The sequence below is a fragment of the Eimeria tenella genome, genomic scaffold (genome assembly GCF_000499545.2).
Source record: "Eimeria tenella Houghton genomic scaffold, Eth_scaff16, whole genome shotgun sequence".
Lineage (NCBI taxonomy): Eukaryota > Apicomplexa > Conoidasida > Eucoccidiorida > Eimeriidae > Eimeria > Eimeria tenella.
Window position 1 is genome coordinate 407,349 of NW_013541531.1, and position 13,510 is coordinate 420,858.

Sequence of the window (13,510 nt, forward strand, 5' to 3'; positions counted from 1 at the left end):
GGAGAGGATAGCGCCGGCCCCAGTGACATTGTGAAATTGTCACAACTGTCTACGGATTGCAACAGTGATGTCATGCAACAACCCCCGTCTCTAAGTTGGTGGCAGAGACTTGCTTTTCTCCTTACCTTCCAGCATCCCGTCCACAAGTATAACCCTCTTACACAGGCAGGTCCCTTGAGCTTTGATGACGAGGTTGAGCTGACTTCTGAGAGCAAGCCGCGCGGCCTCCAGACAGAGGAAACTGGGGAAGCAACAAATGGTTCCGAAAACGAGGGTGCAGAAGGCTTTCCGGATGAAGTCATGATCAATACGGACTTGCTGCAGATGGGGGACGTTGTGCGAGTCCCTCCTCACGAAGTGTTGCCGGCCGATGGCATTTTACTGGCAAGTGCATTCCTTTTGTTCTTTTCAAGCACTCTATTAGGTTCATTATGTTTGCTTATACAGATATTCTCGTGCTACAAGAGATACAGGGCCGCGCGCGGGGCCTAATCATTCCCCTGTAGCCCTGCAAACCCATCTTCTTAACAGCCAGAGAAAGCAACTATGGAATGCAGTTGCTGCATCCCTTTGCTTCCTTGTTCGCTCTTTTAGGCACCTGACGTGTTGCATGTCGACGAGAGACTCGTTTCAGGAGAAGGACGAGGTGTGGCAAAGCTGGCTGGTCAGCGGGTCATCGGAGGCAGCAGAAATGCTTCTCATGCCGACGCCTACATCAAAGTAGAGGTGGTGAGCAATCGGAACGGGAACCAGAAAGAAGAAAGAGTGTCTGCACAAAAACTCCATAGTAGAGGGTGCTTCCCAAGCAGTGGGAGGAAATACATTGCTGAAAAAGCTGCAGAAGGTGCGCAGTGGGGAATGCTAACAAAATGGAAAACGCCGCCGAGTGCCTAATAAAAATTCGAGTGTCTGTGACCTGTGGCTGCTGCTGCGGAGGCAGATCGGGGATGCGTCAGTGCTGCAAACGCTGCTGCGCTTGGTAAACACCGGCCAGCAGCAGCAACCGCCCCTTCAGAAAGCGGCAGAGACATTCGCTGCTTACTTTATTCCCGTCGTGCTGTGTATAACTACTGTCGCCGTCATTTCTTGGACAGTCAAAGTGTTTGGTGCAGCGGACACGCTTCCTCTATCTCCTCTCCAGCAGATGAAGCAACGCCTAATTGAGCTAGAACAGAGCGAGGGCATAGCATCCAGACAGCGGAGCCTGATGCTGCAGAGGCTGCACCTGGAGCAGCAGCGTCAGCAGCACATTGAATCTTACGGCAACTTTTTGAGGGCTTCGGGCAGTCTCCCGCCACCGTCCGTCTCAATCGTGGACGCCACTTCAGTGGATGATCATGCAGCAGCAGCAGCTGCTGCTGCTGCTTGCCGTCTCTCGGGGTGGGTAGTGACGTGGGACAGCTTGCTGTTTGCTTTGCGATTTGGAGTAGCTGTATGCTGCGCCGCTTGTCCTTGTGCCATTGGGCTCGCTGCTCCTGCAGCTGTGGCTGCGGCAACTGCCGCTGCTGCAGCACGAGGTGTGTTTTTTAAGACTGGGAAATCACTGGAAACAGCAGCGAAAACGAGCCTCCTCGTCGTTGACAAGACGGGAACCCTGACCACCGGTGAACTGCGTGTGCGCCTTGTGAAACCACCTGTGAACACCACCTGCGAATGAGCCGAACCACCGAAGCCGCAAAACTTAATAAAACAAACAAGAGAAGAGAGAGGGGAAGGCTAGCTCGCATACACAAAAAATATTCTCCTGGCTCTACAGCCAATATTTTACATGTCAAACTCTCCTGGCAGCATGCAGGGCAATACAGCGTTTGGAAAGGCGGCATTCTATACCTTGTTGTGGAATATTTTAGTGAGGCGACGCCACTTGTAGTTCTGTGTCTGTATTGCAGGTTGCTGCGTGCGTTTTTCACTCCCAGCGGCTACGGGAGTTTCTGCTTCCTGCTATGAAACAAATGGGAATTTCCCCCACACCGTTGCACCGCAATAAGCTTGAAAGTGAGGCTTCCGACTATACTGGGTGCGGTGCGGTCTCTACTGAATTACCGAAGCGCCCCTCGTGCTGCGGCAGCAGCATCAGCAATAACACGAGGTGCACAGAAAACATGTCCCCATCGGACACCCTCCATGGATCCATGACCTCAGATATTACTGCCGAGGAAGCGCCGACCTCTTCAATATATGCAGCAGGGGATTCAGAACTCAAGCTGTTACCCGCTTGCCAGACCCTGCCTAACTACAGCGAAAGCGGAAGTCAAACAGGGAGACAGGAGTGTACCAGCAGCGCAGCTGCAATGTCTTGCGAGGGGGGCCTTGCATTTTTCAGATTCAGCCACTTGTGGGCATTACCCTCAAAACGCTCAGAAGAGTGCACCGGCAGAAGCTCCAGCACAGCATGCTCTGGTGACGGCAGCGGGAACTGCTGCGCGGATCTCTTAAGAAAACAGCAGCAGGAGTTGGCTGGCATGGAAAGCAGCCCAGGCACGCATGCCAATTACCAGATTCTGGATTCAACAGCAGGTGAGCTTGAAGCGGGCTGCGTTTTGTGGGCCTTGAGCTGTCTGGAGCAAGGGAGTAGCCATGCGGTGGGGTTGGCCTTGGTGGGCGCCTACGATAGGTGGCGGCGGCGGTACAACAGTGGAGAAGCAGAAGGAATTCGCACAGTTAAAAACATTGTCGAGGAACCGGAAGAACTAAATAGGCAGTTCCCGCCTCCGCGGCCTTGCGAAAATGTGCTCATGCTACAGAGGGGCATCGAAGGCTCCATGCCGATTACTGAAGGACTCTACCTGCGTTTGCGGGTGGCCGCAGCTTCCCCGGAAGACAGTGAGGACATGATTTTCAGAGCACTCAAAGTTTCCTTAGGAGTCATTATAGGGAGCTTTACTGGTCACACGAGCTTCCCGGGACTTCATTTGTGTTGACGTTGTGCTCTTCTCCGGCGTAGGCGAGTCTGACGGTCGGCGGTCCCAGCAGTGTCAGACAAAGGGAATAAGCAGTTCGGACGTCTTTCAGCTTGAGGTGCGTCTCATCAATGCCTTCCCTTTGGAGCTGGACACCCACTATTGCTCTATTGCGCAGCGTTTAGACCATTAAGAAAGCACCGCTTTCCACAGGCATGTGCATATGTTAACTTCCTCCCAGAGCCTAACTACAAGTACGAAATCGCAGAGGGCTATTTGGTTGTGCTGCTATGCTGCTCTGTGACACTTTTACCACAGGAGTGGACATCTTGGCACGAGAGTCACAACGGCCCCGTGGTCAACTTACACGCTTCTGTTTCTTCTGCTGCCTCGCGGGATGCGCAGCTGGAGTGGGTGTGGCTGGGCTCCGTCGCTCTTCAGGACGAAGTTGAGCGGGAAACGAAAGTTGCAGTGGACTACTTGCGCCAGTGCATGGGCTTCAAAGTGTTTATGTGCACTGGCGATAACCCCAGGACAGCAGCTCGCGTTGCCGCTGCCCTCGAAATTCCCGAGTCTTGCGTCATGGCGCAGCAGACTCCGGAGGGTAAAGTGAGTTTTCTGCGCTCTCTCGTATCTGAGGATACTTCGGGAGCAACAACAGAAAGCACTGCCTACAGCAGCAGCAGCACAGCCAGCAGTGGCATTAGGCCCAATAGCAGCTCATCGTACCTTTCTTTGATCACTCGTCAACACAAAAAGCCGCCTATCTGCTGCATGGTAGGAGACGGCTTGAACGACTCGCCAGCTCTGGCTGAGGCAGCCCTTGGTGTGGCTTTTGGTGTTGGCAATGCGTTGCCGCTGGCTGCTGCTGCGGTAGCTGTGGGCGGCCAAAGCTGGACAGAGCTTGTGGACCTCTTCAGAATAGCGCGACAGACTCAGAGTATTATTCGCTGGTAAGGAAGACGCGCCACCGCGCTTTCGCGACATTTTGTTTCTTCTATGAAATTCCTAACGGGAAAAACAAAACGGGCTCTGGGCATTCAATGCTCCTAGAACCCTTCAACTAGCCATAGTTCTTGCTCACACTGGGTTTCGCGCTCTGTCGCTTGGTTGCTGAAAAGCTGTCTCGCAGGCAAACCAGACTGAAACGAAACGCGTCCAAATTGCGTTTTGGCAGTAGAGATCAAGCTGGCTGGAGTGTTCTGTGCTTCGCTTTCTCTGCAGGAATTTCCTTTGGGCCTGTGCCTTCAATTTGGTTGCTGTGCCTCTTGCTGCTGGGGTGGCTTATCCCACGGTGTCTGTTCATCCTGCAGCGGCAGCAGCAGCAATGGCTGGCAGCTGCTTATTGGTTCTGCTAAATGCGCAGCGATTGACTCGTTTCAAAGCAACAACCACAGAAAGCATGGAGCTCGAGCTCTCGCGGCTGTCTCCAACAATCCAAACAGAAAGGCAGAGCGTGGAAAAAAGAGAACTAGAAGACTTTGCCTCCGAGGAGTCGCCGAAGAGCGACATTTCTCTGCAGCTGCGCGATGACTACCCTTCATCCCATCGCGTCTTAGACGATGACATAATTTTCGCTTCCATAAATGCACCAGTGGTTCCTGCTGGCTTTGGCTGCCAAGTAGGGCTAGCTGCAGGCGCCATCGGGCCGCTGGAATTGCCCGTCAGCGACAGCGATTCACCTTTCTTTGATGATCTTTTGCAGTTTGAAGGGCAAGACTCGATGAGCTGCTGAGCAACCAGAGATTGCCCATTTCTTTAGAGGCGAAAAGTGTGCGTGTTGCCTAATTGCTATTCACGCATCTGCACTCTGCTTTGTTCAGTACACAGATATTGTACATTAACATGCGAGAAGAGCACCAATTTGTATGTGCGGCCACCCCTCATGCATCTTACTGCCACTGCAGCAGCTTTTTCCCAATACAGTTTTTTAAATTATTCACGGCGCTTTCGCACTTGAAAACATTGTATTCGCAACAGTAATCCCTGTGCGCACATGCAGGACCTGAGAGTACCAAAGCCAAGAGGCAAATGCAATTCTGTAGAAATAGTCCATTGGCGCTAAAGGCCACAAACTTTCCCCCCCCAATTTCCCGCTCGCAGTACGCAGTTCAGCAGCTTCCAGCAGAACTTTTAACAGCCTCTTTACGTGAGGCCGGGTGGCTTTGGATGCAAAACAAACGCGTCTCTAGTACCAGCGTCCGCAGTTGAAATACTGTGACTCAATTAGCCTGCATTTGCTGACTTCTTAGTAATGTGTGCGTACGTGCGAAGCCTTAAGACGAGACGCCAGGGAACCGCAGGTTTACGCCTTTGCGAGAAGCCTCTGTTCTCTACAGCATTTGATTTAACTTCTAACAAATTAATTTCTTCGCTAACAATCTGCCTGCAACCCACACGCCGTAAAGTTGCTGCTAGAGCGGCCAGCAGCTTCTGCTGGTTCCTGCTGCGTGTGCAGAAGTCCGGCTATTCTTCTTGGGGTTGCCGCCTAGGCGAATAATTGTGCAGCTCGTGTGAATGATAATATATTCTGGGTTCCAAATGAATGTGGTGGGGCTTTAAAGAGGGCAGAGAACTGGAGACGGTCCGTTACTCCCTGGCGCTGCCTGCTGGGACGACTGCATGCGTTTACTCTGTCCTTTTTTCCACTTTCCGTTCTTTTTCTTCTTTTCTTCCATTTTCTTGCTGTTTCCATTGTTTTTGATGCGCCTTCCGCGGACGGGGCGGGGCGAACGGCCGTTGGCATGAGGCTCCTGGTGAATTCAAGTTCTTCGCTGTTTCGCCAGTTAGCAAGGGCAGCGACTCCCGCATTTCCAGAGTAGTACACGTTATTTTTGAGGCAAATAGACTTATACATTTGGTCTAAGTAGACACAGTCACTTATTCTCCCCGTTGCTGTGTCTCCCTCCTCCCTCCGTTCCAGTTCATCATGGATCCCGATACAGCTGCTGCCTTTCAGCGCCTGAAGGAAGCAGATCCCAGCAATAAGCGTTGCCTCGAGTGCGGTGGGTCATTAGGAGTTTCTTTGTAGCATCTTTGGACTTCAGAGCGTCTCGCGATCCCTTTTGCTGCACATTCCAAGCCACTTTTGCTGCATACTCCGAGGCTTAGGCTATTGCAGCAGCTCCTTCGTGCTTGTCCTGGAGCTGCTGAGCCAGCAGCGACTCGCAAGCGACACTGCTGCTTCTGCTTGCTGCTGCAGTGGTGCGTTGCTGCTGCTTGCTGCTGCACTTGCTGCAGATGCCCCGGAGCCCCAGTGGTGTGCACTTTCTTATGGCGCCTTCGTCTGCCTCAACTGCTCGGGCTTGCACAGGCAAGAGAGGCTCTCCTCATTGCTTTAGTCTCGTTGAAATCATTTTGAAAATAATTACTTGATGATTATAAAATCACTAGTGAAATGAAAATAAATCTGCATTTAGGTCTTTTGCCGTCGCCGCTATCTTCACGCTTGAGCGAAGCGACGCATTTACAAGTTCTGTGGGCGACTTGCTGCTACTGCCGCCGCGCCTCCTGCTGATCTGCCTTCACATGCTGCTGCTGCCGCTGCTGCTGCTGCTGCGCTCTGCTGCAGGGGCCTCGGTGTGCACCTGAGCTTCGTGCGCAGCAGCACAATGGACGCGTGGCAGCCGCAGCAGCTGAAGCTGATGGAGTGCGGAGGCAATTCCAAGTGCAAGAATTTCTTCGTGGAGTATGTGAGTCTTGTTTCGGATTTGCTGCAGCGCGTTGTATTTTGCTGTTATCCGAGGCGCTGCTGCAGCACCTTAACGACCTTTGCTGCTGCTGCTTCTCGGGCATTTGCGCTGCTCTTTAGGGCGTTTGGGACCTGCCATTCAAGGAGAGATATGCCACAAAAGCTGCTGCTTACTACAGGGCGCTACTGCGCTCTTCTGCAGAGCCCTCTGTTGCTGCGCCGCCGCCGCTGCAGCGGGAAGAAGCTGCACAGCCAGATGCTGCTGCTGCTGCTTCTCCGCCTTATTCTTCTTCGAATTCGATCCGCTCTTTGGGCTCAGGCATTGGCAATCCGCAGCAGCAGCAGGAGCAGCAGGACTCTGAGAAGGAGGAAGAGGGTTTCATTGCTTCGCTGCAGCAGCAGGCAGCAGCTGCTTCTGCAGCGGCGGCAGCAGCAGCAGCAACTGTCAGCAGCACGGGAGGCGCAGCACTGGGCACAGCTTTCCAAAATGTTTCTTCTTTTGTTTCCGGAGCGAAAGAATATACAGCAAAAACAATCGAGGCTGCAGGAGAATCTGGCATTATAGAAAAGGCGAAGGGAGGGCTCCAGAGCGTACGTACACCGCAGCACTCGAAGCAGCAGCAACAGCAGCAGCATGTGTTAGCAGACGCCACAAAGTTGCTGCTCAGCAACTTCTCATGGGCAGATTAGGTGGACAGGCTGCAGCAGCAGCAGCAGCCGCTGCTGCCCCTGTTGTTTCTGCTGCTGCTGCTGCTGCTACCGCTCCTAGTGTAGCGGGGGCTGCATTGTAGGGGATGTTCATTGTTACATTTCATATTTTACAGGGAAGCGAATGGATTGCCCAGCAGGGGAAGAAGCTCTCCAGCACCTTCAGTGGGTCGCACCGTGCTGCTGTTGCTGCTGCTGCTGCTGCTGCAACTGCTGTTTTTGCTGCTGCACTTCCTGCTGAAATCGTAGCTGCTTGGCATATTCTTGGCGGTTGCTGCGCAGCGGGTGGCGACGAGGAAGAGACGAGCAGCTCTGCTTCGCCCCCCTCAAAGGAGCACGAGCAAGAGGAGCAGCAGCAGCAGCAGCAGGAGCCGGAGCCGCAGCGCAGCAGCAGCGGGGTGCTGCAGTCCATGCGGGATCTGACGCGCCGCTCCCTCTCAAATGTTAGCCAAGTTGTCCGCAGCGGCAGCAACTCAGCTGAAGGAAACAACGTGCTTGATAAGGCCAGGGAAAGCCTCAGCTACGTGAGCTTTCCCCGTGCAGCAGCTGCTGCTGCAGCACCTGCTGCTGCTGTTGTTACTATTGCTGCTGTTGCTGCTGTCGCTGCTGCTGATGTTGCTTTTGTCGCTGCCGCTGCTATGGCTGTTCTCTCTACTGTTGCTGTCGCTGCAGACGCCGCTGTTGCTGCTGTTGCCGTTATCGCATCTGCTGCTGCTGTTGCTGTTGCTGCTGCTGTGGCGTTTGTGGCTGCTGCTGGTGCTTCCGTACCTGTGGTGCAGTGACGCAGCAGCAGCAGCAGCACCCATCCAGGCCACGAACCGCATAGGCGCGGTTGCCGCGAATACTTCTGCTGATGCTGCTGCTGCTGCTGCTGCTTGTGACTGCAGCTGACCAACGTTGCCACTGGTTGGCTGCAGCCAGCAGAAGTGCCTCCCCCAGAATGCGGTGAGGACAAGACTCTCTTTTCGAGCCCATTTGCTGTGGGCCACAAGTCTATACAGAATAATACGTTCTTATTTTCCATAATAGGCATTACATATATACGTGAACTACATGTATCCCACAATGTATATGTGTAGATATATATATTGAGGTAATATATATATATATGTGTGTTTGTGTGTGTGTGTGTGTGTGTAAATGTATATAGATTATATATATGTGCTGTATATGCATATATATATATATTATATATGTGTGTGTATGTATACATTTATACATATATGTATTCCATGCCTTCAGTACAAATAGGCAGCGGCAAAAGTGTAGGACGCATCAGAAGAGGGGGCTAGATCAGCAAGAAATGCGGTGTTTTTTTGCTCAGCAGCTGCCACTGCTGCTGCTGCTGCTGCTGCTGTGTGTGCAGGCGCAGCAGACGGCGTGGAGACGGCAGCTGACAGCCCGGAGAAGTTCCTCTAAAGCCTCACTTCTGTTTCTGCTGACTAATGTTTGCTTCCGATTCTAAGGGGACTCCTTGTGGGGTTTCCTTCAACGCAACAAGACTCAGGCCCAGCTAGGCGCCAGATCGGTGCCAGCTATCCACCAGATCGGTGCCAGCTAGCCACCAGATCGGCGCCAGCTAGCCACCAGGTCGATGCCAGTTAGCCACCAAAGTGGCCCCAGCAAGCCACCAGATCGGCCCCAGCTAGCCGCCAAAGTGGCGGCAGCTAGCTGCCGGATTGGCGCTAGGTAGGCACCAGAATGGTGCCAGCTAGCCACCAAAGTGGTGCCAGCTGGCCACCACAATGGCGCCAGCTAGCCACCAGAATTGTGCCAGCTAGCCACAATTAAGGTGCCAGCTAACCACTAGGTTGGCGCCAGCTAGCCACCATGCTGGTGCCAGCTAGCCACAAGAATGGTGCCAGCTAGCCACCAGAATGGCGCCAGCTAGCCACAGGAATGGTGCCAGCTAGCCACCAGCCAAAGCCTGTTTCGTGGAGTGTCGTGTGCAGCCGTGGCTGGGGAGTTTGGCTGGGGGCTGTGGCCTGGCTCGTTAGTTGCTGCTGCTCGGATATAAATGCGAATCAAAATTATATTTCTGCAACAAATTCTGCTGCTCAGATCTAAAGCAATTCTAAATTATATTTCTTTGCGACAAATTGCATCTCAGCTTTTTCTCTACTTCTTTGCTGCTTCTGTCCAGCCACTTCAACAAAAAAATGAACAAAATAACCCAAGGCAGCCAGCCCCCCACTGAGCCGCGCTTGCAGCAGCTAGTTATTGGCGCAGCGCCCCAGCTAGCTAGCTAGCTAGCTAGATAGCTGGCTGGCTGGCGGGCTTGGCGATGGCTAGCTAGCTAGCTAGCTAGCTAGCTATGGCTAGAGTGTCGCCTGGAAGCCCCACATTTCGTTGTGAAGGAGGGCCTCTAGCCGCTGCAAGATGTCTTCTTCGGACGCAGGCTTTGCTGCATGTCCTCTTGCTGCTGCGAGGCCGTCGACTGCATGCAGCAGCAGCAGCAGCCCCTGCTGCAGCTGCTGCTGCGCCGCCTGGGGCGCGCCCTCGCGTATGTACAGCGGCAGCTCCCCCTGAGGTGTACATACACTCGAACGCGCCCCACGCGCCACCACGCGGTGCACCAACGGCGTAGCTGTGAAGCGGGAAATGAGCAGCAGCAGCATAGCAGCAAAGCCTGCAGCGGCAGAAAGCGTGAGGGGGAATTCACTTTTTGTCTTTTTGTCTTTCAAAGTTTCTATTATCAAAGGAATGCAAGGAAGAGATAAAGACAAAATAGTTCTTCCGCTTTCTGTGTTCTCAATTGGCAGCAGCTGCGCCACTTCGTGCAGCCTGCCGATGCGCAGGCAGAACACGCCCTGCTGCTGCTGCTGCAGCTCCGCTGCTGCTGCTGCCATGCGCTGCTTGCTGCTCCGGTACCGCATCAGCAGCAACTCCAAACACCGAATCTGCTGCTGCAGCTGCCGCCGCCAGCTGCTGCACAGCGACGAAAGACACAGCAGCACCACGCTCTTCGGCCGCCCCGCAGCGCTGCTCCTGCTGCAGCTCGCTTTGCTGCTCCTCCCTTTGCTGCTGCTGCTGCACTTGACGGGGCTTCCGCTGCTACTGCGGCTGCTGCTACTGCTGCTGCGGGCCCCCTCCGTCGACGCTTCAATGTGTTCAGTCCCTGCGCTCGTTGCTTCCGCTCCACGCGACCCGCTAGCTGCTGCTGCTGCTGCTTCTGTTGCTGCTGCTGCCGCTGCTGCTGTTGGGCTTGTTGCCGTCGCTTCTGCTGCTGGGCTTGCCGCTGCTGCTTCCGACGCCGCAGCAGCTGCTCTCAGGTGTCTCTCCAGCTGCTTCTCTAGCGCAATACGCTGCTGCCGCAGCAGCAGCAGCTCTTGCCGTTTCTGCTGCAGCAGCTGCGAACGCTGCAGCAGCACGGAGAGCCTCTCTACTGACTCAGGAGGTGTTGCTGCTCCTGCAGCCTTTGTAGTTCTTCTTGCTGCTAATCCAGCAGCAGCTGATGCTCTCTTCCTATGTGCTGCTGCTGCTGCTGCTGCTTCGGGCGCTGCTGTTGCTTTCACAGCTGTAGGAGGAGCAGCAGCTGCGCTGCCGAAAGAAATCGTGCCGCCGCTGACTAGGCCTGCCCAGAATCCCTGCTTCTGCTGCTGTTGTTGCTGTTGCTGCGCTTTCTGCTGCTGCTGCCGCAGCTGCTGCTGCTGCAGCTGCTGCCACTGAAGCTGCTGCAGTGGCTCCGCTTGCTGTTGCTGAAGCCTCACCGGCGCTGCTGCTGCTGCCGGCCTCCTCCCGCTCTCCTCTCCCTCAGATGAGACACTAGATGAGCCATCGTCACTACTGATGCTTCTGCTGCAGCTCGTGCTGCTGCTCACATCCATTTCTCGCTGCTGCTGCTGCTGGCGCTTCAGCTGCAAGGCTTCTGTGGTTGCTCCAGATTTTGCTGCTATTCCGCACCTGTTGCTTCTGCAGCGCCAGTAGTTGGGGTGCTGATACGTCATGAGCGGCAGAAGCCGTGCTTATGGCAGCAGCTGAAGCTCCAGCAGCAGCAACTGTCGGCTGCGGTCTGGGCAGAAGCGGCAGCAGCAGCTGCTGCTGCCGCTGCTGCGGATGCTGCTGCTGCGGGCACCCGCAAAACAGCTACTTAGACACACCAGAATAACATACGGTGGATTCTGAGCAGGTTCCGCGGAGGACTTCTGCTGCAGCAAAGCCCACAACAGCTGCCGCTGCTGCTGCAACTGTTGCAAAGAACAACGAACACTGAAATGGTCTGCGCCTGGAACTCACAACAACAGCCGCTTCTGCTGTTCAACCTGCTGCTATAAGTGAAGCTAAAACGTAGAATATGTGCCTTGTGTTTCCAGCCGGAGCTGGCGACAGATCCGCAGCCGCAGCTGCAACAGCAGCAGCTGGTCACAATAGCTGCAACAGCAGCGGCTGTCAGCAAGACCAAGCCCCAGTCCGTTACGTTCGAATAACCTTAAATGGTATATCTGTTATTGCCATTAGGGGGAATGCTGCTGAGGATACTAGCAGCCGCAGCAGCAGCTGCTGCTGCTGCAGCAGGTGACAGCCGCAGCCGCAGCACCAGCAACAGCACCAGCACCAGCAGCCCCAGCCCCACGACCCCCCATGGACGGGCACCAGCAGCAGCAGCTGTTGTTGTTCGCCTTTTGCGTCTGTTGCGCTTTCTGTCAGATCTTCCTACTCAACTAGGTGTCTGTCTGCTGCAGCAGCAACAGCAGCTGCAGCAGCAGCAGGCCCGAGAGGTGCGCGGGCGAGGCAGCAGCAGCAGGGGCTGCTGCCGCAGCTGCTGAGGGAAAAACAGGATCCAGCAGCATCGGGAGGCAGGAACTGTTGCTGCCGCCTGAGAGGTAGCAGCGACAGCAGCAACAACGGCAGCAGCAGCAGCAGCAGCTGCTGCCGCAGAGGCACCGCTCCCCTGTGCAGCTGCTGCATGCAGCAGCAACAGTATCCACTGCTGCAGCAGCAGCAAGATTAGGAATTGCAGTTTCTCATAGCCACACAAGCGGGGTAGGCACCTGGGCGTGGAGTGATTTCATAGGCAGCAGCGGCAGCAGCAGCAAGAGCAGCAACAGCAGCAGCAGCAGCGGCAGAGGCGTGAAGAAGCCGTGGCATTTGTCTTTGTTTGTTCGCCTACGCTTGGATTTAACAGGAACAGCAGCAGCAGCTGCCACAGTAGCTGCAGCGGCAGCAACGGCTGGCGCGGCGCCAGGAGCAGCAACGGTGGCAGCAGCAGCGACGGCAGCAGCAAAAGTAGCAGCAGCAGCAGCAACAGCAGCACCAATTGCTTCAAAAATGGCGCAGAAGAAGCCCACCCCGAAAGAGGGCTCTCAGCGGTCGTCAGCAAAGCCCAGCAGCAGCAGCAGCAGCAGCAGAAGCAGCAGCAGCAAAGGCAACAACAACAGCAGCAGCAGCAGCAGCAGCAGCAGTAGCAGCCGGAGTGGGAAGGGCAGCAGCAGCTTAAACAACGAGGCTGCATCGTCGATCTCAGAAGCAGCAAAACAGGAAGACGTGGCCAAAAGCAAAGCCAAGAATGAAGTGACTCCAAAGAGCGATAGCAGCAGCAGCAACAGCAGCAGTAACAGCAGCAGCAGCAGCAGTAGCAGCAGCAGCGCCGCAGCCAAAAAGAAGAGGAGAAGGCATCCCTTTCTGAGCACAAAAAAGAGGCGAAGGACGGCGACAAGCAGCAGCAGCAGCAGCAGCAGCAGCAGCTCGGCTGCTGGCGCATCGAAGGCGCCGCGTGAGCCTCGAGAAACCGTGCGCAGCAGCAGCGTGAGCAGCAGCAGCGAGAGCAGCAGCAACAGCAGCAGCAGCAAGGAGGAGGAGCAGCAAGGGGAAGCGGAGAGCGACGACGAGGCGCTGCTGCTGCAGCCGTGGCCGCCAACAGCAGGGGACCTGCGGGAGCCCAGCAGCAGCAAACTGCGCTGCCTCTGGCAGCAGCAGCAGCACCAAGATGCAGCAGACCGGAGGCTTGAGGCTCTCTTTGATGTCTTCTGCAGCAGCGCCGTTGCTGCACTGCAGCGGCTGCGCGACAAGCTTGCTGATGCTGCTGCTCCTGCTGCTGCTGCTGCTGCTGGGGCCCCGGACTTGCTGGCAGCAGCAGCAGCGGCAGAAGAAGACCCCAAAGTGGAAAGCGAGACCCAGCAGCAGCAGCAGCAGCAGCTGGATGTGGCGCAGCTTGCTTCCTGCGTGCTGCACCTGCTGCCGCCGCCTGCGCCGGTGGCAGCAGCAGCAGCAG

General features: G+C 55.2%; 5 protein-coding genes across 5 annotated transcripts in view; 4 read left to right on the forward strand and 1 right to left on the reverse strand.

Moving 5' to 3' along the window:
- Positions 1-72: 72 nt before the first annotated feature.
- Positions 73-1,657, forward strand: ETH_00009640 (uncharacterized protein; the record flags this gene model as incomplete). Its single annotated transcript, XM_013373629.1, has 3 exons — positions 73-336; positions 595-729; positions 941-1,657. 3 exons carry the CDS (start codon positions 73-75, stop codon positions 1,655-1,657), a joined length of 1,116 nt encoding a protein of 371 aa, XP_013229083.1.
- A 286-nt stretch (positions 1,658-1,943) lies between these two features.
- Positions 1,944-4,635, forward strand: ETH_00009645 (copper-transporting ATPase 1, putative; the record flags this gene model as incomplete). Its single annotated transcript, XM_013373630.1, has 4 exons — positions 1,944-2,823; positions 2,945-3,018; positions 3,219-3,853; positions 4,125-4,635. 4 exons carry the CDS (start codon positions 1,944-1,946, stop codon positions 4,633-4,635), a joined length of 2,100 nt encoding a protein of 699 aa, XP_013229084.1.
- Positions 4,636-5,829: 1,194 nt separating this feature from the next.
- ETH_00009650 (ARF1-directed GTPase-activating protein, putative) lies at positions 5,830-8,718 on the forward strand (the record flags this gene model as incomplete). Its single annotated transcript, XM_013373631.1, has 8 exons — positions 5,830-5,905; positions 6,141-6,213; positions 6,472-6,592; positions 6,712-7,182; positions 7,416-7,464; positions 7,582-7,823; positions 8,187-8,244; positions 8,666-8,718. The coding sequence occupies 8 exons, from the start codon at positions 5,830-5,832 to the stop codon at positions 8,716-8,718; spliced, it is 1,143 nt and encodes a 380-aa protein (XP_013229085.1).
- An 899-nt stretch (positions 8,719-9,617) lies between these two features.
- Positions 9,618-11,246, reverse strand: ETH_00009655 (uncharacterized protein; the record flags this gene model as incomplete). Its single annotated transcript, XM_013373632.1, has 1 exon — positions 9,618-11,246. The coding sequence occupies one exon, from the start codon at positions 11,244-11,246 to the stop codon at positions 9,618-9,620; it is 1,629 nt and encodes a 542-aa protein (XP_013229086.1).
- A 486-nt stretch (positions 11,247-11,732) lies between these two features.
- The window catches only part of ETH_00009660 (uncharacterized protein), a gene marked incomplete at both ends in the record, with an annotated part of 4,661 nt that continues 2,883 nt past the window's right edge, over positions 11,733-13,510 (forward strand). The window contains 2 exons of the mRNA XM_013373633.1: positions 11,733-12,017; positions 12,199-13,491. Coding sequence (XP_013229087.1) covers positions 11,733-12,017; positions 12,199-13,491 — 1,578 coding nt within the window. The remainder of the gene's footprint in view (positions 12,018-12,198; positions 13,492-13,510) is intronic.